At 36.1% G+C, this 23,485-nt stretch overlaps 1 protein-coding gene across 1 annotated transcript in view; it reads left to right on the top strand.

The window, feature by feature from the left end:
- The window catches only part of LOC149538266 (Clathrin adaptor complexes medium subunit family protein), a 114,719-nt gene that overhangs the window by 78,626 nt on the left and 12,608 nt on the right, over positions 1-23,485 (top strand). The window contains exons 4-11 of the mRNA XM_089799634.1: positions 21,199-21,293; positions 21,404-21,493; positions 21,588-21,636; positions 21,738-21,876; positions 22,557-22,673; positions 22,870-22,960; positions 23,042-23,184; positions 23,311-23,425. Of these exons, the coding sequence (XP_089655760.1) occupies positions 21,199-21,293; positions 21,404-21,493; positions 21,588-21,636; positions 21,738-21,876; positions 22,557-22,673; positions 22,870-22,960; positions 23,042-23,184; positions 23,311-23,425 (839 nt within the window). The remainder of the gene's footprint in view (positions 1-21,198; positions 21,294-21,403; positions 21,494-21,587; positions 21,637-21,737; positions 21,877-22,556; positions 22,674-22,869; positions 22,961-23,041; positions 23,185-23,310; positions 23,426-23,485) is intronic.

Below are 23,485 nucleotides of genomic sequence, written 5' to 3' on the forward strand. Positions count from 1 at the left end.
GTATGAATGTAGACCAAGTTCTCAACTTTCTTTGACCCCAATTGTTTGCGCTTCACTAAATGGATATAGGAGTATGTACTCCAATTCCTTTCGGCAACAGAAGAACTTGCAACCTGCATTGTGTTCACTAAATTAATTTTAAAAAATTAAACATACAAACGAAAAGTAAATGACAATATGACAGATGTTAAACAATAGATTGTAGAATACAAGTTGTAATCTAAAAACAAAAATGATAAAATCAAAAGTTACTTGTGAGAGGATATTGATTGCAAGAGGTTGTAGATGCTTGTATGGCTGACCATACATGTACTACCATGTGATTGCTTCCATTTTATTTTGGTCCTCAATTGCAAATGGAGTAAGCCTTGCTCTGGAAGCAAATAAACCAAACTCTAGCGTCACCTTTTCATGCATCTCATCATCTTGGAAGATTCTTGCAAAAGCTTTAGAGCATGCATTAGCAACTTGTTCATCAGCATATGGTGCAATTCTGTTTGGCATAGAAAGTACTGCCTCGCTCTAATACCTCGGAGATAAAGCATATGCAAGGAGGTGCAATGGGATAGTTATCCTCTCCCAACGATGAATAATTATTGCTTTCACTTTACTACATAAGGCTTGACATTTTGTAGGGTCACTCTCATGTGCTTGTATAGAATGTTTTACCTTCTCAACCACAGTCTCCATGTCATCATACACATCTCCCAAGCAAGGTGTACTTGTATTGACAAAGCAAAGCACAATCATGATGGGCTCGGTGATATCCAATACATATTGCACACGAAACCACCAATGTTCATCTACGATCATAACACTAATCTTTATTGCTCTTTTTGTATTTGAAGCCTTCCACGCACCCCATTGAGGACAAATGACCTTGGCTCAAAGCATCTTTCACCTCGAGAGGTCTCATAACAATAGTATGAGATCCAAAACGGGTCTCAACAACCTAAGCAAGTTAACAATATGTCAATTAACTATACAATTATAAATATTAACTAAATTACAAACCCATGAAATTTAATAATTGCAAAAATTAATTTACCTTCAACAAATCCAATTGTGAGTATGTTCTAAAAATGGATTGTGACATGTTGTGGTTAGTCACAAACATTTGTATGTCGTCTCCCTCTTTGTATATTTGCTTCACCCAATCTATTTGAGAGCCAATTTGTTGCATAATCAAGTTGAGGGAGTGTACAGTACATGGTGTCCAAAAAATATGGTCATACCGGCCCTCATCCAAAGCACCAATTCCCCTGTAATTTTTGGCATCATTTGTAACAACCTGGACCACATTCTCACTACCCACCATATCTATGGCCTCAATGAGAATATTAGAGATTAATTGTGAATCCTTCACCTCCCTTTGACAATCAATTGCCTTTAGGAAACATTGCCTCTTTGGGGGACACTGCAATCACATTAATTAATGGCATGTTTCTTGTATCTTTCCAACCATCAGACAAAATTGTCACACCCGAAGTTTACCAAGCATTTCTAATGGGTTGAAGTGATTTCTCTATAGAAACTATCTCCTTTTGCAAAAGTGTGGTACATACCTTTTCATACCTGAGATTTGTGTAATCATTTGGTTCTTCTTTGATGGCTCTTACCATTTCCTTCCAATATGGTGATCTTACCAGGTTGAAAGGAACCCCATTGGCATAAAGACAATGTGCAATGGCTTCATCAGCACGGTCTCTTGCCTCCATTTTAAATGTAGAGTGCAATGGGCCTCTTTTTTATGCTGCTGCAAAATTTTCTAGTTCATCCTCCTCTCCCAGTTCAAGTACTTGCATGACTGAATGTTTGGAAGATACAATTGGTTCCATTTCAGCGGGTGGTTGCATTTTGTTCTATTTTGAGGAAGGAGGTTGATGATAACTTTTTTTCGATCTTATAACCAAATGGTTAGCAACTTCTTGTTCTTTTACAAATGAAGCTATCTATGCACTAGACAACCCCTTCCCATTTGCACCTTTGCACATTCCAAAACCTTTACTGGCAGGGCCCATGAAATGGAGTTTTACTGCATAATAAGAGCTTTTGAAAGTCTTTCCTTTGTTACTTCGACAATAATTACAACTCCAAATATAGGAGCCACCACCTACAACCTTTGATATTCTTGTTGTATGTCTCCATAAAGGAGACCCTAAATCATTTTTAAAATTATTCCCTCCTTGCCCTGCCATTGAACTTTGATCTTGTCCTCCCACTGAACTCGGAGTACCAGTGGCAACCATTCTTGCACAATACAATGTAGTTTCTTTCTATAATAAGTAATTAAATAAATTTAAATCAATAAAAAACTATGAATATCAAGCATACAAGTAAAAATCAATGATACAAAACCATTCAAATAGATAACTAAACTTGTTCCTCAATTTCGTTTAAAAAGTAAATTGATTTTTTTTTAATAATTTCTTCATAAGTTTGAAAAATTAATTAAAATCTCCAAAAAAATCATTGAAACACTTAAGAATGGGATAAAATGCTTACCTCTTAGTGTTTTAATAAACTTGTGTAAGCGAATTCTCACTCCGATGATTGTTCCTCTTTGAAAATAATCAAGTTGCCTTCAAAGTGCCAAAATGGAAGCCAAATGAGAAGAGCAAACACAACTGCAAACAAAATTATGGTTGAATGGTTTAAAGGCCTCTATTAGGGCCATTTTAGGGTTTGGCAATAAAAAGTTATTAAAAGCCTAAAAGGCACATGCTTTAATTTGAGCTTAAGTGAAAAAAGCTTTTTTTTTTGTTTTTTCTTCCAGATTTCCATGGAGGCATCCAGAAGCTTATGGGTGGCATCCAAGCAGCATCCACAGGGTTTTGCCTTACCTTTGTGTGCCTGCCTCCGCCTCCAGGCTTTCCTTGGATGAATATGTATCCTAGGCGAAACCCTAACACATAGTGTTCAAAGTTGCAATTATTTATCACTTTTGGAAGCTGATTTAAAGGTGAAATCGTCATGCATGGAACTTAGAATGTTATAGATCAATGATGTAGGAAACTTTAATTATTGGAGACAATGATGGAATGATATCCACGATATTTAATAGGAGTGAAAATTAATAAATATTTTTATTGTGATACACTAGAGAAGAAACATCTTCCTTACTATCTTGGCATAATCACATAATTTAGGAAATTAAAGAACATATTTGATGGCCAAATCCCTTCAAGGTGATGATTAAAGGAGAAGTACAGTAGCTGTGACAAAGGTAATTCTAATAAGATCTGTCTATTAATTACAAGCAACACAAGCAATATCTTGGTGGTCTACTCAATTAAAACCAATATTTAAGACCCAAGAGTTGTATACATCTGCAATGAGCATATATAAAAACTAAAACATGCATCATAGCCTCATATCATCATATACTTCAAGTTCAGCATCAAAGACTCAAAACATTAAAATATCAAGTGATAAATCATAACATCAAGCTCAGCCTCATATCATCATATACTTCAAGTTCATCATCAAAGACTCAAAACATTAAAATATCAAGTGATAAATCATAACATCAAGCTCAAGTATCAATTATTTCAAGAACTAATGGATTAAATTTTTCTTCTTCTTCTTCTTCTTCTTCTTCTTCATTTCTTCTTCATTAGCATTAGTTGGCTAACAAACAAAGCTAAGGCCAATGGGATCAGCTGCAGCAATCATATTTTTTATTCTTGGGTGAGATGAGACACAAGTTGTAATGCACAAATATTAAGTACTCTGCTCTTTTTGATTGCAATCTATTCCGCTTTACTAAGTGGATGAAAGTATATGCGCTTCAATTTCTTTCTGATGTAGATGAAATAGACAAGGCAAAGTAAACAATTAAAATAAAATTATAAATCTTATAAAACAAAAAATACTAGCAATTTATGAAGTCAGTAAACCAATTTAAAACTTTTTATAGTTGTGTTATAACTTTGATTGTAAGGGGCTATAACATTTGGAATATGTGGCCATAGAGATACCACCAACTATGACTGTCCTTCCTAAACCGATGATGAAGAGCATCGTTGCTTAGACCTTTTGCATTCATAATCTCTATGAACTCATCCATAATCAGATCTCCCATATCATCATTAGGAAAGAGTCTTTCGAATGCTTCCTTGTACCCACTAGACACTACTAAGTCTCTGTATGGTGACACCCTTCCTGGCTTTTAGTATACTGGGTGCTATAATAGTTGGGCGTTAATGCAAATTTAGAGGAGTGTTCATTTTCTTCTATGGTTCTACAACAATTGCTTGTGATTGTTTGAAGTTGGTCTCTATGTGATCTTGCTCTTTTTCATTTACAATTTACATGATCTTCTCGAGCATTGACTTTGTGAGATCATAGATCTCTCTAAGGCAAGGCCTATTCATGTTAGTGTACCAAAGCATGCTCATGTACTTGGTGAACTTAATGAGGCGCTCCACACATTCTCACCATGAGTCATCCAATATCCTTTGCTTTATACTGATTGCCCTCTTGGTGTTGCTTTGCCTTCATATAGACCAATTATTGCTGATTACCATATTGCAAAGTGCCACTTTCACTTGGACAAGTCGTTGTAAGATGGTTAATTTTGATGCAAAACGGGTCTCAACAACTTGTAACATAAATTAGAGCAATTTTTTTTTAACTATGAAAGTCGTACTTTAAAAAAGAACATACATTTGTCGCTAGATTTTCAGTCTATTCCTTTTAAGCTTCTAGCTTGATGAGTTTTCAATGCATTTATGTTTAATTTCTTGTCTTGATAACCCCTAGGTGCTCTCTTCTCATCAAACATTTGAGGGCTTCCCTTTTGTGTTCTTTCCGGGTTTTCCCTGCTCTACTTCCCCTTTACGCCTCCATGCGGGATTCTTGTCATTTCACTGCATTAAGGTCTTAGGTGATATGAGTTTTGGCGGGTGGTTGGCTGAGCATTTTCTCGATGAGAAGAAAGTCCTTTGGTTCTACAATTTGGTTCCTACCTTAAGTAAATTGTTTTCTTCGGATTCTAGCCCTTTCTACTGGCTATCCATCTTTGGCGAACTTCATCAAGCAAGACTTTGAAGAACAAAGCAACAATGGTGCTCGTACGTGTGTTTGCAATCGGTTCATGGTGTGAAGACCACAAGAGCAAAAATATATAGCTAAGAAACTCTCAGATTGAAGATTTGAGGTTAGAATTTAACTTTGTGGAGAGAAATGAAATTTCATCTATTTGGTGGCTCCCTCTTTGGAGGCGAGCACTTTCAGGTATCTTTCTGAAACAAAAGAAAGGAAGAGTTTAAAGTTAGTTTTTGATGTGATGGCCCCCGCTTTCCCACTATCTCTGAAAGTCCACGATCAACATTTCGTGTGGAGATAAAGAAAGGAAAAGTGACTAAAGCAAAGTGATTTGTTTCTAAGTGCCATTTTCTTCTAAAAATAATGGTCTCGAAGGTGCATTTCCGTCTAAAGGAAACATGCAAAGCTTCTTTCTGGAAAACTTAGGAGATAAAAGGTTCCAAAACTAGATGCAAAATGATATTCTGCAGCGATACTAGAAAGATGCTTTAGATGGAGTTGGTTGTAGAGAAAGAGCCCAATACAAAAGAAATCAACTATTCAAGTGCTCGAGGCGGAGAATTCATTTCGTGGCTTGCCCAAGACAAGTCGTGAAATAAAGGGAGAAGGCCTTGTGCGGAAAAGAAGGAAATAAAGTGCCCAAGGTGCTAAAGGAATATTGCTCGTGTTGCAATCCCGAAACAAAGGAAAAAGAAAGCTTGCGGAAGGATAAGGCTATTTTTCCTCCCCCACACATAAAGAGTTGTGGTGTGAGCCCCTGTTCCGGATTCCAAAGTAAAGAAGGGAGTTTCAATTTAACCAAATTCAATTGATTCGGTAAGTGGCTAATTTTGTTACTATATTAGATTTAAGTGAAGGATATGATTATTGGATTAATGAATCGACATATGGTTGGAAGTGAAAAGTTTTAAATAGCCGTTAACCATCTAATTTACTACTAATCCAACTTTTACAGCCGTTAGTTGTGATTTATTTCATTCATGTGGTACCAACATTTGGATTCTTGCATCTATATGATCAAATTTTCCCCAAACGAAGTTCTTCATTGTTTTAACTTGTAATGGCTATTTTATGAAAGCAATTTGTCTCCTCTGTGAAGATATAAGCTAATGGAAATTAGAGCAGTAGGGTATGATCGTTTGATCGGATTAGAGAGTGAATTAAAGAATTTCTCTGACACTTCAAATTTTACAACTTGGGCTATCTGCACAAAAGACTTAATAGTTAGCCTATCCATCCAATTACCTAGAAGCTGAAGGAAAGTGGATTGGTCGAGGCTGCCAGGTCCCCCATGGCTGTGCAAGCGCCCAAACTAGTAAAGGAATGCATAGATAGATACAACCCAAAGACAAAGTAGATGTTGCTATTTGACCAGTCGATACTGCTCTCTATAAACAAAGAATTGATGCAATTTATGTTCAACATCCTAGTGAGAGAAGAATATTGCAACATCGACTTTTCCACCTCTGCATCGATGCTCAATGAGAAGAAAACTTTGAGGAGAGACGACATGCAAAGAATTTGGTTTCAGATAGCTCGTTCGAAAAAGAGTAAAATGCCAACGACTCTTTTTGGGACCAATTAAATTTTTTAAAGAGAGAACTTGTCGACATCTTGCAACTGTTGCTAAGATTAAAAGGAAGGGAAGAGATCTTAGATTTCATCGAGCATCATTTTTACTTAGTCCATGCCATTTGTGTTGAGGGATTGCAGAGTCACTGGGTTTAGATTATATGTGAAGAGCTTGCCTCTTAGCTAAATTCGGCTAAGGGATTCAGGCAAATTCTATATGTCAACATATCTGATATATGCCTTAGCCACACATCACCTATGGCCGGGTCTTCCTAGTATCGAAGACTATGATGAGAGCACCAGAGTGTATGAGTTCTATCCTTAACTACAATTGCAAAGGAGAACAAGAATTTGCTACTAAAGCTACAACAAGAGAGGCAATTTGGTCAAGTTGGCCATGCCTAGATTGATCAGATGAAGTCCCAAGGTCCCCCTCTCATTGAGAACCTTGGAAACCTGTTGTTAGATATTGACAAACTAAGAGAAGTAGTGTCCACTCATCAAACCTCAATGCACAAAGCATCAAAGAGCCAAACTGAGCAATTGTGTTTATTGCAGGAGGTGATTGATATGAAGACTAATGTGGTTGTGACCAACGGAATTGTCAAAATAGGACAGGAACCATTGCTTCACTGGAAGCAATCATTGGAATTCAAAGTTAAAAGCTCAGCGAGATCTGAAAATGAGCTAAAGGATGTCAATGATTTGGTGCAGAAAGTCATGGAGAAAATATTTGGACATCTAAAGGTTCTGCACATTGAATCATATGTCACCAATAATAGTCAATTGATAGACATTGAACGAATGAAAGCTAAATTTATAGCATTCGTTGAAGAAGCTACTGATCCATCGAGCTTTTAGATGTCAAAGATCGCTGAGCTTTCAGCAGTGGACTCTGTTTAGAGGCATGCAATGGAGAAGCTCCAATCAAAGATTTCCAAAGTCGAAGAATTGACAGAAATGCATGATTATTGGATGATTCAAGCTGACAACATTCTTATTCTAGGTGTCCATGAGCTGAAAAGTGTAATTGATGCAATGAAGGCATATAGGGAAAAGGCAATAACTCCAAAGAAAAATTGAAGCCCTGACGAAGGAATTATACTAGCGTTGCAAAATACAACAAGTGTCACCTCTTCTCTCTTGGATTTATGATATTGTAGCCATATTTGGCACTCTCATCATATGGTAGAGCTTTGTAATGAATAATTAGCTAATCAACCCTATTATTAGAAGGATTCAGTGATCTCTGTGGAGAAATCATGAAATGTAGCTAGCCATTTCTAAAAAGGCCTATAAATGTAACTTCTTGATAAATAAAGTGGATCTGAGACTATTGTGTGAGACTTTGCGTTTGTATTTTGATTTTGTTGTTCATTTAGTTATTGTATGGTGCTTGGAATGAAATGTGCTATTAATGAAAGTTGTGAGATTGCAAATAAACTGGGTTTTGTTTCTTTTTTTTTAGTGGTTGTGATCTTTACTTCCATCATTTACATTATTCTCTTAATTCCTCTATTCTGTGCAAATTAGTTCATATGCATTTCATTGCTGTGTGAGAAGTTTGAGATTCAGTTAATGAAAGGGATTAAGTAGGAAGCAATTTGGGTATAGTCAAATCTCAGTGACTTAGGGAAACTGGGTATTGTCTAATTGATCATACTTTCCCTTTTTATGCAGTGTGCTTTAATAGATAGCCTTGCATTGTTGCATCTTACATTTAGTAGATATATTAGATTGCATGATTGCATTTTAGGTGTTAGAAGAGCTTAAACATGACTCATATACATTCATAGCTGTCGAGACTATGAGTTATCTTCTAAAATTTGCCAAGATTGCTTGAAGAGTTGGGCAATCTAGTTATACCTCTTCTGCTCTCTGGTTCAGAGCACCCCCCTGAAAACTTGCTGATCTACTAAAGACAAATTCTTTGCAAATCTTTACACCACAAGGGAGCTGTACCTTTCAATTCGGGGGTCTTTGATAGATTACTACGTTGACACATTGACCCATTTTATCGTTAACTATTTTGTTTTCCACCACATTGGGCATGTTAGGAGTCGAGCTATAAACCAAAATCCAAGGAAGACAAACCGTTAGCCAACAACATTACACAATCAAGTTATCAAAATCAGAAATTGTACAATACTATTTTTATTTTTTAAAATTAAATTACTAATGCGAGTTCAACTTCACTTACCTTCAATAACTCTAAATGTGAGGACATTCAAAATATTCCTTGAGTCATGTGGTAGTTTGTGACATACATTTGGATGTCTCAACCTCTTCATACACTTCTTTGATCCATGTAATTTTGTTCCCAATCTTTTGTAGCATGAGATTGAGGAATGAACCACACAAGGTGTCCAAAAGATACATTAATATCGCTTTTCAACTAACAAACCAACAACTCAAAAATTCGTTGTGTTGCTCATTATGACTTGGACAATGTGTTTAGGTCACACTTATTCAATGGCAGAGATGAGAATATCAACAATAAATGTCTCATCTTTTACTTGCCCCTAAAGTTTCAAGGATTTCAGAAACATTTCCCCTTTAAGGGGCACTGCCATGACATTGATCAAGGGATGATTTCTTGCATCTCTCCACCTATTTGAAACAATTGATACCCTTGTCTCAATCCATGAATACCTTATAGGCTTCAATGCATCATCAATCCTTTGACCTGTCTATCTGACAAGGTGGTTCGTATGCTCTCATAATTAGGGCCCTTATATCTTCTTGGAGCTTCATTGGCATTTTTCAACATCTTCTAGTATGGAGAGTGAACATGAACAGAGAGCCTGTTGCCACATGAGCATCTTGCCACATCAATGTCAACAACTCTCATTTTGAAATGTTGTTTCGAATGGTCTTTTCCGTTTGTGTTTTAGTATTAGGCTTAACTGAGGTAGTATAAAAGGGTGTTAGGATTAACCGCAGACAAAAATAACAATTACATGCAAATATAAACAAAATTAGGAAATAATAAATCACACAAAAAAAGAACACAAGACACCAAGATTTTGTTGAAACTATAGCCTAGAAATTAAAGATAATAACCAGCAAATAGAAAGAGAAAAACTGAAACAAAGAACACCAGAAATATCCTAGGAAAACCCTTCTAGAATGAAGGGAAAAACCCAACCACACAACAAAACATATCTTTATTGATAATGAAATTCAAGTGTACAATATCCTTTGCATGATGCAAATACATAACAATAGGAGACTCTTCACATGATAACTGAAAGGTCTCTTGAGATTCCTAGAACTCCTATAATTAATTATGACTCTTTGAATATTCATGCCTCAATGCATGAGAATGACACATGTCATTTACTTTTAATATTACAAATTAAAACTTAAAGTGTCTTTTTCAGTTGAATGTAACAATAACGGTAATAACATTCATATTTCCAGAGATAAAGATCTCTATCGCAGCTACCATCTTCAACACTCCCTCTTAGCCAGTGAGATCTTTAGCTGAACACTCACACAAGACTGCAACCAAAGTTAATGATGAAATTTTATCCCAGATTCATGAAAAACTATAACAGTCAATCATATTCATGGAATCCGTCAACATGAAACTTTGTAACAATTAATCACATTCATGGAATCTCTCAACATGAAAAGATTTGCAAGACTCACAGCTAAGCCTTTGTTTACAGACTCTCTCAACGTGAACTGTCATGGAATCTCTCAACATGTCATCCAACTCCCATCACGAAATCTCTCAACCTGATGACATCATGGACTCTCTCAACATGATGTTCACTATCGCATAGTGAAAGAGTTATCATAGCTGATCTTACAATCTGATTTATTCACACAAGATTAAAAGTAAAAGAATAAGACTTGATTCCATTTAAGTCTCAAATTTTATAAATACCACACGCAAATAAAGGGAATTCCATAAGCACTCCCTCTTAATAGAAATAGATTTGATCATCATATTCAATTAGATGACGTATCCTCCCCTTAAGGATGAACATCTCCCTCTGAATCATGAGCTTCTTCTGAACACATATATAAATCATCTTGTTGCTTCCTACAAAAAAAAGATATTATTAAAACCATCATCCATTTATGTATAACTTAGAATACATAGTAACTATTGCTAGAAATAATGTATGCAATAGTTACACATAGGCTCTTAGTCGATTAGTATCCAAAGGGAATACTTCCAATTAAATAATGCATGCAGCCTCCTTAAAATTAGAATAGGGATAAGTAAATACTTAGCTTAAATGATTGCTCAAAAGGATCCAGAGGCTTTATAGCTAAGAACTTATAACCAAAACCCCAATCGTGAGCCTAAGTTTGCTCATAACAAAGTCAAAACTTTTGCAATGATGGTCACCAGAGCTGTTGAGTCGGGCAATTGATCCACCTCGATTCTCTAATCTCTTGATGCAACTTTGTCCAATAATTCACCTTAGCTCCCAGGACTTATCCTCTATAGATCAAGCTAACCAGCTAAAGATCCGTGGTTCGAACTAGAGACCGCCGGTTGAGATCGAGTCTCGCACTAGACTGCTCCCGATCGACTCTGCCAAAATAGCGACCCAATTTTCCGTTGGTACAAACACTGGTAGTGGGTAGTACATCTGTGTGCATGCATATCAGAATCTCTCATTATGCTTGATTATGTTTATTCGCATCAATATCAGTGCATTTCATTTGCGACTTCCATCATCTGCAAGTCATTAACCATTGAAGTCAAAATCGTAGGCCACCCTTTTTATCTCTTCTCCTCATAGGACCGTGATTGCACATGGAAGATGAATCCGCGTTGAGCGCTTACCTCATGACACCTCTGTTGGTAAATGTTCAGCAACCCCTTCCTCCTGTTACAAGATTCAAGAAGAGTTGGCAGATTAACGGATTTCCGGATGATTGATTGATTAACAGAGGAACAAATGTGTTCCTTATATAGAATTACAAGGATGTTGTTTCTAAAAGAAACAACGTAGACTGAAGACGGAATTAGAAACAAAACTAGAGACAGGATAGGAAACATTCCTATCTAGACTGAAGAAAAAAGAGACGGGATAGGAAACATTCCTATCTAGACTGAAAGACGAACTATAGACAAGTAGTTGACTATTATAGAAAGTATAAGATATTATCTTAATACCTCTAAATGTTGCAGTTCAATCTTCATGCGCATCCAGGTATCTCACCTCGCTTGCAAAAATGGTTCTTTATCATTTTTTTGCTACTCCAACAAATAAATGAGATCAACCCATAATCCCTGGCATCTTGCTTGTCTGCATAACACTTGGAGATGTCCATCCCACGGTCTGGGACCGTCCATTGCAATATGGCATTTAAAACATACAGATGTCCAACAGTTTAGGCATAGATACTATATTTGGAGTAGACAGATAACATCTCCAGATTTTAAAAAAAAATAATTGTTTGTTCCTTTTAAAATGGAATGCCCATTTGTCACAAAGAATCGATGGCACACAACTATTCTAATAACATCCGACAACACAAAAGACAAACTTATTAAAATGAATATGAAAGGAAATGTGAGTGATGTCATTTGAACATAATTACAAACGGCAAACAACACGGTGAACTCAATACAACGTTACAAAGTACGTTAAAAATGAAGCCCTGATTGGTTCAAAAATAATAATAATAATTACCATAAAGTCGATGCCAAGAAAGAACAATAAAAATGGTTATAAATAATAACTCCTACATGTAGAAGATTACGACACCAAGAACACAAAGGTGTTAATAAATGAAAAGAGATTCTACGTCTCTCTTAGATTATGCAGGGAAAAATATCAACCAAAGATTCAACCATAGTTAGCCAAGAGACATGAACATTTGCAAGTAAAAGAGATAAAGAATTGAATAGAAGATAGAGACCCGAAAAAAAAATAGAGTGCAAGAAAGAGCAATAACCTGAGAGAACTCAATCACAGCTATATTATTGAACACAAACAAGCTTCCTTCATTCCTGAAATCATACCTTGCTCTGATATCATGTTTTTTTTAATCCTGGGAAAACCCTTCTAGAATGAAGTGAAAAACCCAACCACATAGAAAAATATATCTTTATTGATAATGAAATTCGAGTGTACAATATCTTTTTCATGATGCAAATATATAACAATAGGAGACTCTTCACATGATAACCGAAAGGTCTCTTGAGATTCCTATAACTCTTATAATTAATTATGACATTTCGAATATTCATGCCTCAATGCATGAGAATGACACATGTCATTTACTTTTGATATTGCAAATTAAAACTTAAGCGTCTTTTTCAGCTGAACATAACAATAACGGTAATAACGTTCATATTTCTAGAGATAAAGATCTCTATCGCAGCTACCATCTTCAACATATTAACGTGGTTCATCCAAACCTTGGGCTACGTCCACCAAACAACAAGTCCAATATTATTACGATCCAGTTATTACAATCTGATTACAATCCGTAATCCCTTACAACACAATATTGCTGCAAGAAGCAATTTTTGCATCACCTGCAATTAAACCATCCCTAACCCTAAGCCCTTTTATACAAGTATTTTTGTCGCTTTAGGGTTAAAATTAGTTACAACATGTTGGCCATAAAATGCTGATAAAATAGCCCCAAAAAAATAATGATGTACAGTACTTCACTGATTAGTCACCATAAAACTAACAATCTCCCACTTGGGGATTGATCAAACTCTACACCAAACAACAATCTCCCACTTGGAGACTGATCTTGTAGCTATGCTGCTACTCCATTAGGCTCCCACTGGATCAAATCGCTCTGGACTCTACTCTTCTTTTGTTTTGTTCAGTTTAGAAGACCAACCGAAGCTGAAGAGGAGTTCAGCTTTTCCCTTGTTACTACCTTTGTAAACATAAAATGCAACCTATAAGTATAGACCGTTTACAACACTGCACAACTTGTAGACCCAACAAGTCATCATACATATCCAAACCAAACACTGATAACCATATCATCATAATACCACTTGTTAGGAAACTTGGAACAAAGAATATAATTGTTTCCACATAACCCATAATAGATCTGAAATAAATATGTAGTTAAAATTCACATGCAAGAGAATAGACGACATACCCACAAAAATTGTGACACAAGATATACCTTGGAAAACCCTCAATGAGGGAAAAAAACCTAGTCTCCAAAAGCATCCACCACCATGTATTATTCAGCAAAAAGTATCATTGCAATACAATCATGAAAGCCTTCAAATCCATAGCCACAACTGAGCAATCCATTTGAACAAGCATGAATCCACACATCCCATGCCATGCTTCCAACCTTCACAAATGCTCTCTTGGCTAACCTGTCAAGCCTTATCCTGCTTAACTCTTGCCTTTTTCCCTTTTGTCTTCTATCATGTCTCTACAACAACTACCCTTTTGATTGCTTATATAGTAGCAAGTCTCACAAAACCACCAAGTGGTATTACATAAACCATGTGGTACCTAACCCATTGACTCCACATTTAATATTGGAAATCTAATTTTTTTTTCCAATATTAAATAATTACATGAAATATTATCTAAGTTACCGATTCGGATGCGGATTCCAGAAGCGGATATGGGATGCGGGGATTTTTTTTTAAGGATGATGCTGTGAGAGGAAACGTATATATATATATATATATATATATATATATATATATATATATATATATATATATATATATATATATATATATATATATATTATAATATTAACATATGCAAAGAAATGCAAGAAATACACAAAAACAAATCATTTGATAAATCATAATATGACTATGAATCTATGATACTTAACAGTTAATTGGAACCCTTAAACAAAATTCAAGATATTTCAAAATTCATATATCAATATCAATATGTGCTTGGCCAACATTAGCGTTTAGTCTTGACTCTTAAACAATAAGTTCAAATAGGTCATGTTCAAGATTCCAACAAAATAAAATTAAAAAACATGGTAAATGATTGAAGTCTGAAGATTCAATCAATCAGAGTCTGACTTTGAATCATAGGGATTCGCAAGAAAATCCACATTCTCATTGTCATCTCCAACTGCTGAAAGATCATTTGAACCAAGCATGGTTCCACTAATGCTAGATGCACCACGTGCCACACTAACATAGCCCGGGCTTGTGTAGTCAGCTGGTGATTCTTTGATTGCTGCCACCATTTCCTTCCAATATGGTGATCTCACCAAGTTGAAAGAAAGCCCATTCGCATAGAGGCAACGTGCAATAACTTCTTCAGCGTGGTCTCTTGCCCCCATTTTAGATGCGGTGTCCAATGAGCCTCTTTTATAAGAAAATAAATAAATTTTAATTAGTTCCTAACAACTATGAACATCAATGATCATGCATACAAGTGGAAAGAAGTGAGAAAAACTACTAAAATAGATACCCAAAGTTGCTTCTACATATCTTTCAAAAAAAAAAAATTGAAAAAGAACTTTAATTTTTTTTTCAAGAACTTGAAAAAAATCATCAAAAACTCAAAAAAATTCATCTAAATACTCAAGAAAAGAATTGATCACTTACCTTGAATGGTTTAAACTTCTTTGAGAAAGCTATCTCTCCCTCTTCGATCGATCCTCTTTAAAAATGCTGAACTTAGCTTCACAATGAAGGAGTGGCTGTAGGTGCAAACAAAATTCTAAAATGACTCTTGTGAATGCTTCTATGTTGTCTTCTAGGGTCATTTTAGGGTTTTATTGTGAAAAAACACTTTAAAAAATGCTTTTAGTCACATGTTGTTATGAAAGTTTAAGTTAAAATATACTATATTTTATTGTTTTCCTGCCTAACTCCTGCGGATGTGTTCGGATGCTCTCGGATTCCCTGCAGGTGCTGCCCGGAAGCCACCCGCAGGCATTCGAAGGCTTCCCGCATCCGTCCGCATTGGATGCGGAAGCCAGGCCCTATTGGCAAGAATCAGTATTTGAGAATATTATCAGTGTTACAATACAACTCATCAAGTATATTCCATGGGAATATTTACATGTTGCACGTCCATCTAGGTGCAACATTACATAATAAAATATAACAATATAGTGCAATGTGTGCAACATTTATTATCTCAACAAAGGGGTGGTTTGTTAGAATGGGGTTGCCATTGCACCAAAAGACCGATTTGTCAATGTGCGATACAACCACTCAACTTATAGAACACAAGAGGTGGTTAAGCCCTTGTCACGAATCCTGAGGGGAGTGCTGAACAAATTTCCAACAATCTCCCCCTCAGCGTTACCCGAGGGTTTGAGGATTCGTACATGTGACCAAACTTTGATACCACTTGTTGATATGTTTTTTGTTGCGCAAAAAGCTTGAGCTATCAACAAAAGTCACAAACACTAGACTTAACCAGGTCCATGAGAGGTGGTTAAGCTATGTCGCGAACCCTGAAGGAGGTGCTGACCACCAAGTCAACATGGTCTTCTATCGTAATACTATTACTACCAATGGTAGTATTTTGTCTATTTGATTCTCTCTTTGGTTGCCTCATGCTCCAGAATACATCTTATTACTGTTTCATTTGGTATAGGTGCATTTTTTTTCTAGGGCATTTCATGACACCTCTTGTAGGGATTCCACACAAATGGCCTATCACTTGATAATTTGAACTATTCCTTTCTACATCAAAACCTTGAGATTTCCAATGGAATGCACCACCAAACGAGAATTAGAATAGGGTTCTATTCTTTGTTTAGTATTTCCTACGAAGGAAGAGGTAGGCGCCATTGTAGTTCCTTTTCCTATGACAAGAAATTTTATACATATTCAATATAAAAACAAGAGAATGAAAAATTCTAAAAAAAATAGATCTTATGGACAATGAAAGAGAAATGAAAAAGAATAAATAACTGAAATAAAATACAAAAGTAAATGGAAACAAAGTTTACCTTTTCCACCCATTGTAAGCTTGCAAAGGTGTAGGAATGAGACACAAAAACTTGAAGCCCAACTCCCTCTTGCACAACGAAACTCTTGCTTGACCATCTATTTACTCCAGTTCAATAGAAAATAACCTATTTGCACACTACAAATGAGATTTAGAAGTCAACATAAGCCTTTAGGATCCGCTTCTTAGGTTTGTGGATGTAGAAAAATTATAAATTTGCAAAGAAAAACAACTTGGCTGTTGACTTTGATGTTCTAGCTTTGAAATCTCTTGAAGTCAACTTTGAAATGTATCTAGCTTGGCTTGATCAATCCATGAGATTGTCTATCTATGGCAACCAAAATTAATGCTCAAAGATAATCTACTTTATCACCTTGGGATCTATACACATTTGCTAATTTCTCTTACTTCTATGGTGCAAGTACTATAGGCCTTGCACAAGGTTTAATACTTTTATTTTATCATACCTCCTTTTTTGGTATCTCTTCTACTTGCTCTTGAATTTCGCGCACTAATGTTTGGAGACATTTTGTGTAATGCCTTAATTTGTAAATTGTATTTTGATATCGTATCAATTTATGTGTGATGGTCCATGCTAATTATATTTCCACCCTCTCACATCTCACTATCGATTATTTTTGCATTCTCCCTGAGTAATTATGTAATGTTTGGTTCCTGAAAGCATTGTGACTTCTTCTAGTTTAGCATTGCCTTTATGGCTAAAATCCTCCTTGTTTTTAGCTCTTTTGGAAACTCCTTGCTTGCCAAAAATATTACTTGATTTGTTGCTCCAAATTCTTTTGCTTTAATGGACAACAACTCAAACTTCTCATGATCATTCATGATGGTTAAAGTGTTCTTCTTGAGCTTGATTGGGATTAACATTGACCATCATCCGTTGTACCAGTTCTCTTTGGATGCTCCTGCCCACCTCCTCCCCTGTCGGCAGGAGCTAAACGACCACGTCAAACTCAACATTTACAGGCAGTACATCTCTACGGCTTCGATCAGCCCTCTTGGCGGGTTACGCCCTCAGATGGCATTCTACTCTGAGCACTTTCTTGAGATCCGAGATGGTATCATTGTTTGCCCCTCTTATCTGAGTTAGCGTTGGTGTCATGCCCTCCACATCACCTTGGGATCTTTTAGAGTCGGAGCCCACCGATTCTGTTGCCAGACCGATCATCACCTGTCCAGAGAGGAACATGTGTGTTGCCTTTGCACGTTATCAAAAATGGAAACGGAGACCCAGTTTATCTTCAAATGTCCCGTATACTATGAGATTAGAGGCAGATTCTATTGCCTCTTTAGAGACTGCAGATCCCTTTCGACTTTTTTCAATTATTCCGACTAGAGGTGTCTGGCACTCTATCTCCGAGAGGCCTCCCAGCTCAGAGATCACACCTTATAGCTCTGGTTCCCTCAGCACGAGACCTTAGATCAGCTCATCATAGACTTCTTTCCTCCCACGACCACATTCGGGGGTAGGAAACAACCTCACCCGATTGTCTCCGGTCACACCAGATCGGTCAAACGTTAGCTTGGGTTCCTTAGACAATAGCACCCTACCCCAACGATTATGCAACAATAGAGACAGAGACGGTGCCAAACCCAGACCCTTGCTCATCTTGGCCCGTATCCCTCTATACGAGATTTTTTTTTTTTGTATCGAGAAAGGACTGACGATCCTCTCTTCCTTTTGTTTGTTTCTTTTTCCCTATTGTACACTCTTTCTTCGGTCACCATTTGGTGCTCATGTTGGTTTCTTTACTTTACTACACTATTGTATCTTTCAGTCCCTTAGACCCTTGTTGGTCTCTTGTTAGACATTAATACCATTATGTTATCTTATCTATCTACTTGTTATAGATTGCATTTTTGTTTTGTTACAATGGGCTGCACAACAACCAATGGAATGCATCCATAGATATCTTAGTGCACAACACTCAATCCACATATCCTCCAACGTAGAATGCCATCATGCAATATTTTACCAGAATGATATCTTGCCCCTTCAATAGCCAAAAGGCTCTATTTGGTGTGGAGAATGACAAACTTTTAATTGTGATTTCTGAACCTTTTCATCTAATACCAAAGTCTTTGTGCTTCCTTCATTAGTTATCAACTTTTGATAGTTACCACTTAACTTGCACTTGGTGTGATCGATGCTCTTCAATTATGGTTCATTTTCCTCATTGTAATTTCTTCATTCTTTATAGCTGCACGTTCTGCATTATTTTTCTCTACATTGGCCTCTATGACATGCTCTAGTGGGCGACAACACAATAATTTATCCCATTTTGTGAGCTATGTGTGCTACAAAACAAGTATTTAAAGTTTATTGCCTTCAAGAATAGCAAGCAACTATTGAAAATTTGAATATATGTATATTTTTTATTGGTGTATATAAGGGCATTACCTAATTAATTCCATTATTAGGTCCTTTATACATCTCATCATTTTTAAGTTTACTTAAGGTACACATAAGGCACACATTACTTTATACCTCATATCATACAATAAAGACACTTGTCATTATGATGTCATGTCTCACCTTGGCCTATATAACCAAGGAGTTCCCTTTGTCATCAGATTAATGTTGTAGATTTGATCATTCATTGTTAATTTGAATTCATTTATAAAATACAGTTATTTTTGTCATATTGATCTTCCTATTGAATTGTGCTTTTCATCAAGCTCTAGATTCGGGCGGCTATCCTCAACCAACTTTTCCATGGTACCTTTTGGTCAGGTGCCTTTAGGTTAATCCTTTTGAGAAATCATAAGCATAGATCTTGAAATGACAATTGAGCTCTTCTCTTGCATCAAATAACGACTCGGAAAACCAGAAAAAGTTGATATAAATTATGAATAGAACTTCCGCGGGGTTCTCTTCGTGGATTTGTATTGCAGGTTTAAATTGGAGCATGCGAGTGCAAATATGAGCTCATCATTGAGGTTAGGTTATTCAAGAATGTCAGTTTTGTCTAAGTTGGATATGTCAAACTAGATCAAAAAAGGGGTTGAAGTTGGGAGGTGGTTCCTAGATCCATAAGGAATGTAAAAATTTGGAGAATTTTGGATCAAATTTAACTCCACCAGCAATTTTAGAAGGGCACTGAACTTAAAAATCAGTTAAATATGGGAATGTGACCACCACATTTATTGTCATTTAGGGTGTGGGGATGAGGTGGCGATGTGCCTTGGCTGAATTGGCACTGCCTTCGTCACGTCAATTACAGCTTGGGGATGGTTGGGATGCTAGGACATCTCAAGGATGCCCAAGTGTCCCTCAATTGCTTCTCATTAATTGATGTCTAATGGTAATAGATCGCTGCATAATTGTATACTAAGTAATTGCTGTCACCTTAGTGGTTGGGTTTGGATACTTACTACGAGCATTGTCTCTAACGATTGCATATGTTGACTTTGTCTTGGTCAATATGTTTTGACCACTTCTTATTAAACTGTATCTTCATTTCTTTATAAATTGCAATCCTAAATAATTGAGGCTTGTCGTCGGGCCTGCTACATCACTATTGTTTGTTGCTAGTTGATAGTTCCTTAATGCAATCTCAAATCTTTTACTTGCGTATTTCCTTTGCACAGCGAGCATATGCTGGCTCAATACTTTTGTGTGCAATTGATTAATATCTCTTGTTACATCTCACGGATGCCCAGGTGTCCCTCAATTACTTGTCATTAATCGATGTCTAATGGTAATAGATTGCCACATAATTGTATACTAAGTGATCGTTGCCACCTTAGTGGTCAGATTTGGATACTTACTACGAGCGCCATCTCTAACTATCGCATATGTTGACTTTGTCTTGGTCAATGTGCTTTGACCACATCTTATTAAACTGTATCTTCGTTTCTTTATAAATTGCAATCTTAAATAATTGAGGCTTGTAGTCAGGCCTGCTACATCACAATTGTTTGTTGATAGTTGATAGTTTCCTTAATGCAACCACAAATCTTTTACTTCTTGTGTATTTCCTTTGCACAGCGAGAATATGCTGGCTCAATACTTTTGTGTGTGATTGATTAATATCTCTCGTTACATATGCTGCCTACGAGAAGGATTAATTTGCTGGCGTGAGATCATCATATAAATATTTCTTCTGCTTGCTTTCGATAATGATGTCTATATCAAAGATTAATTTATAGCCCATATATACCAATCTTCACATATTCAGCATCAATGAAGCTTAGATCTTTCCTTATCTGTTTATCTGATTCGGGGACAACACAATTAGGGTTTTGAATGGTGGATATGGCATTGATCATTATGGTTTGGGAACCATTGGAAGAAGATACATTCTTGCTTATGATATTTTGCAATACCTATTCTTTAATTGTTTTGGGGTTGAGGGTATTCTCGTGAGAGCTGAACCTAAATATTATTATGTTCTTCCATTGGTAATCTCTTGGCTCATCTCTAAAATTTGCTTTTTGGTTTTGGCCAGTTAAATGGGCCACATTGCGCACTATGTTATCTGTTAGTTCCTTTGTTAGTTGTTATTACGGTCAATTCATGTAAGCACCATGATACTGTTTATAGAAGAGTGCATGTATGTTCTGTTAAACTGAAATTGCTGACTATGTGAGCAGTTGTTTTATACCTCAATTAGGAACTCTTCTGAAATGCTTGTTTTTACTGCTTCAGAGATCATGGATTTTGGCTATCCCCAGAATCTCTCCCCTGAGATTTTGAAGCTGTATATCACACAGGAAGGTGTCCGATCTCCCTTTTCCTCGAAGGTTAGGAACTCTATTATTAGAGTCTTCTTACAGATTCTATTTGTTGCTATTGATTAAGATACTGAATTTCACTGGTGTGAATGTTTCCTCAATGTGACAATACTGTGTAGCCACCAGATAAGCCAGTCCCCAATGCAACATTACAAGTGACAGGTGCTGTTGGTTGGCGACGAGAGGGCTTGGTTTATAAAAAGAATGAGGTATTTCATTGTTTTATTGTCTAGTGATTTTTGTTGTAGCAACTTGAAGTAGTTGCTCATGTCTGCATATAGTTAACTTAATTCTTTATTGCAGGTTTTCCTTGATATTGTAGAAAGTGTTAATCTTCTGATGTCTTCAAAAGGTGAGCATGTACCCTGCTTTGAGGAGAAAGATGTTGAAGTAGGATGTCTGTTTGGTTAATAGTCTTTTGCCCAGATAATTTATTTTTGGTATTGTCCCCAGGAAGTGTCCTCCGGTGTGATGTGACTGGAAAAATTCTTATGAAATGCTTTCTATCAGGCATGCCTGACCTGAAGTTGGGCTTGAATGATAAGATTGGCCTTGAAAAAGAATCTCAAATTAAAGCTCGTCCAACGAGAAGGTAATTACAATACAGTATAATACTGTTCTTGAGATATATAGTGGGTCTATGCACAAATGTATTCATTTAGGCATAAGACTCGAGTCATTTTTATATTTATAATTTTCTTTTGTTGCCAATAGCCTCCAGAATATTAGCTGTCAGGAATAAGCATCTTTATTTACTTATTTATGTTCAAATTTTACTCCCAAAGTTAATTTTTAAATTCCGTCTGCCACATATATATGCTGGATAGTTTTATCACTTTTTCAATAAATTGGATGTATTTTATTCTAATTAATTAGTGTTAGGAGGGAATAATTCTATCACCTGCACTATTTTCAATTAGAATTTAGTTAACATTATAGTCAGCATTTCACATTACCTCTTTTTTCGCTGTTTATTTCCATGGATGCCTTCCTGGAATAACATGAATGAGGTTTTCAAGCTTGTAATCTATTGGTGTTCATTGTGAGTTATCACAAGGAATAATTGTTTTAACTTTTTAATAATCTCTTTCCAAATTTTGATGATATTTTTCTGTAATATTTGTTTTTAATTGTATGCAAATTAGAAGGCTTTAGTGATCACTTCGATGGAAATCTTGGTCAGGATTCTTATTTTGAGCTTAATTCTGTTTTCCTTTATTTTCAATTTGATTTGAATACAAGCATTTGATTATCTGATCCCTCTCTGAGCAGTGGTAAAACAATTGAACTCGATGATGTTACTTTCCATCAATGTGTTAACTTGACACGATTCAACTCTGAGAAGACAGTCAGTTTTGTCCCACCTGACGGAGAATTTGAACTGATGAAGTAAGTTTTAATATTTGTTTTCATTTGTGTAAATATTATTCTCTGCACTTTTGCAAAGTACTTGATTTTTTGTTTTACTTGAGAGCTACAATATATTAATATTACAAGCATGCACAACAAGTAATTTTCTTTAATCCTTTACTTTGTACTGCTCCAGCATTTTTAATGTTATTTTATTGAATTTCTTATTTCATAGGTATCGTATTACAGAAGGAGTTAGCCTTCCTTTTCGGGTTTTGCCAACCATCAAAGAACTGGGACGGACACGCCTAGAAGTAAATGTGAAGGTACATAAGATACTTTCTTGAAACTTCAGTGTTTAGTCCTGCTTGGCCTTCAATAGCAGAGTAAGAGCTTTCTCGTTTCAGGTAAAGAGCGCTTTTGGTGTGAAGATGTTTGCAATGGGAGTGGTGGTAAAGGTTCCTGTCCCAAAGCAAACAGCTAAAGCGAATTTTCAGGTGACAACAGGTCGAGCAAAATATAATGCATCAATTGATTGCCTGGTTTGGAAGTAAGTATGTTTATTGCAATAAGAATTGTTTCCATATTTTGATTTTTCGGTAGCAGTCTTATCTTTGAAATACTGAGATACACTGATCGTTTTCTGGTTCCTCATAGTTTTGTTGTCTATTTGCAGGATCAGAAAATTTCCGGGTCAGACAGAGGCAACAATGAGTGCAGAAGTGGAGCTTATTTCCACTATGGTGGAAAAGAAAGCTTGGACAAGACCACCAATTCAAATGGAGTTCCAGGTAAATATGTAATTTTTTCAATGTAACTTTTTTTTTCTTAGATGGGGTATTATGAGATAT

The sequence above is a fragment of the Cupressus sempervirens genome, chromosome 9 (assembly GCF_028749045.1).
Source record: "Cupressus sempervirens isolate cs-2001-9-10 chromosome 9, ASM2874904v1, whole genome shotgun sequence".
In the NCBI taxonomy this organism is placed as follows: domain Eukaryota; kingdom Viridiplantae; phylum Streptophyta; class Pinopsida; order Cupressales; family Cupressaceae; genus Cupressus; species Cupressus sempervirens.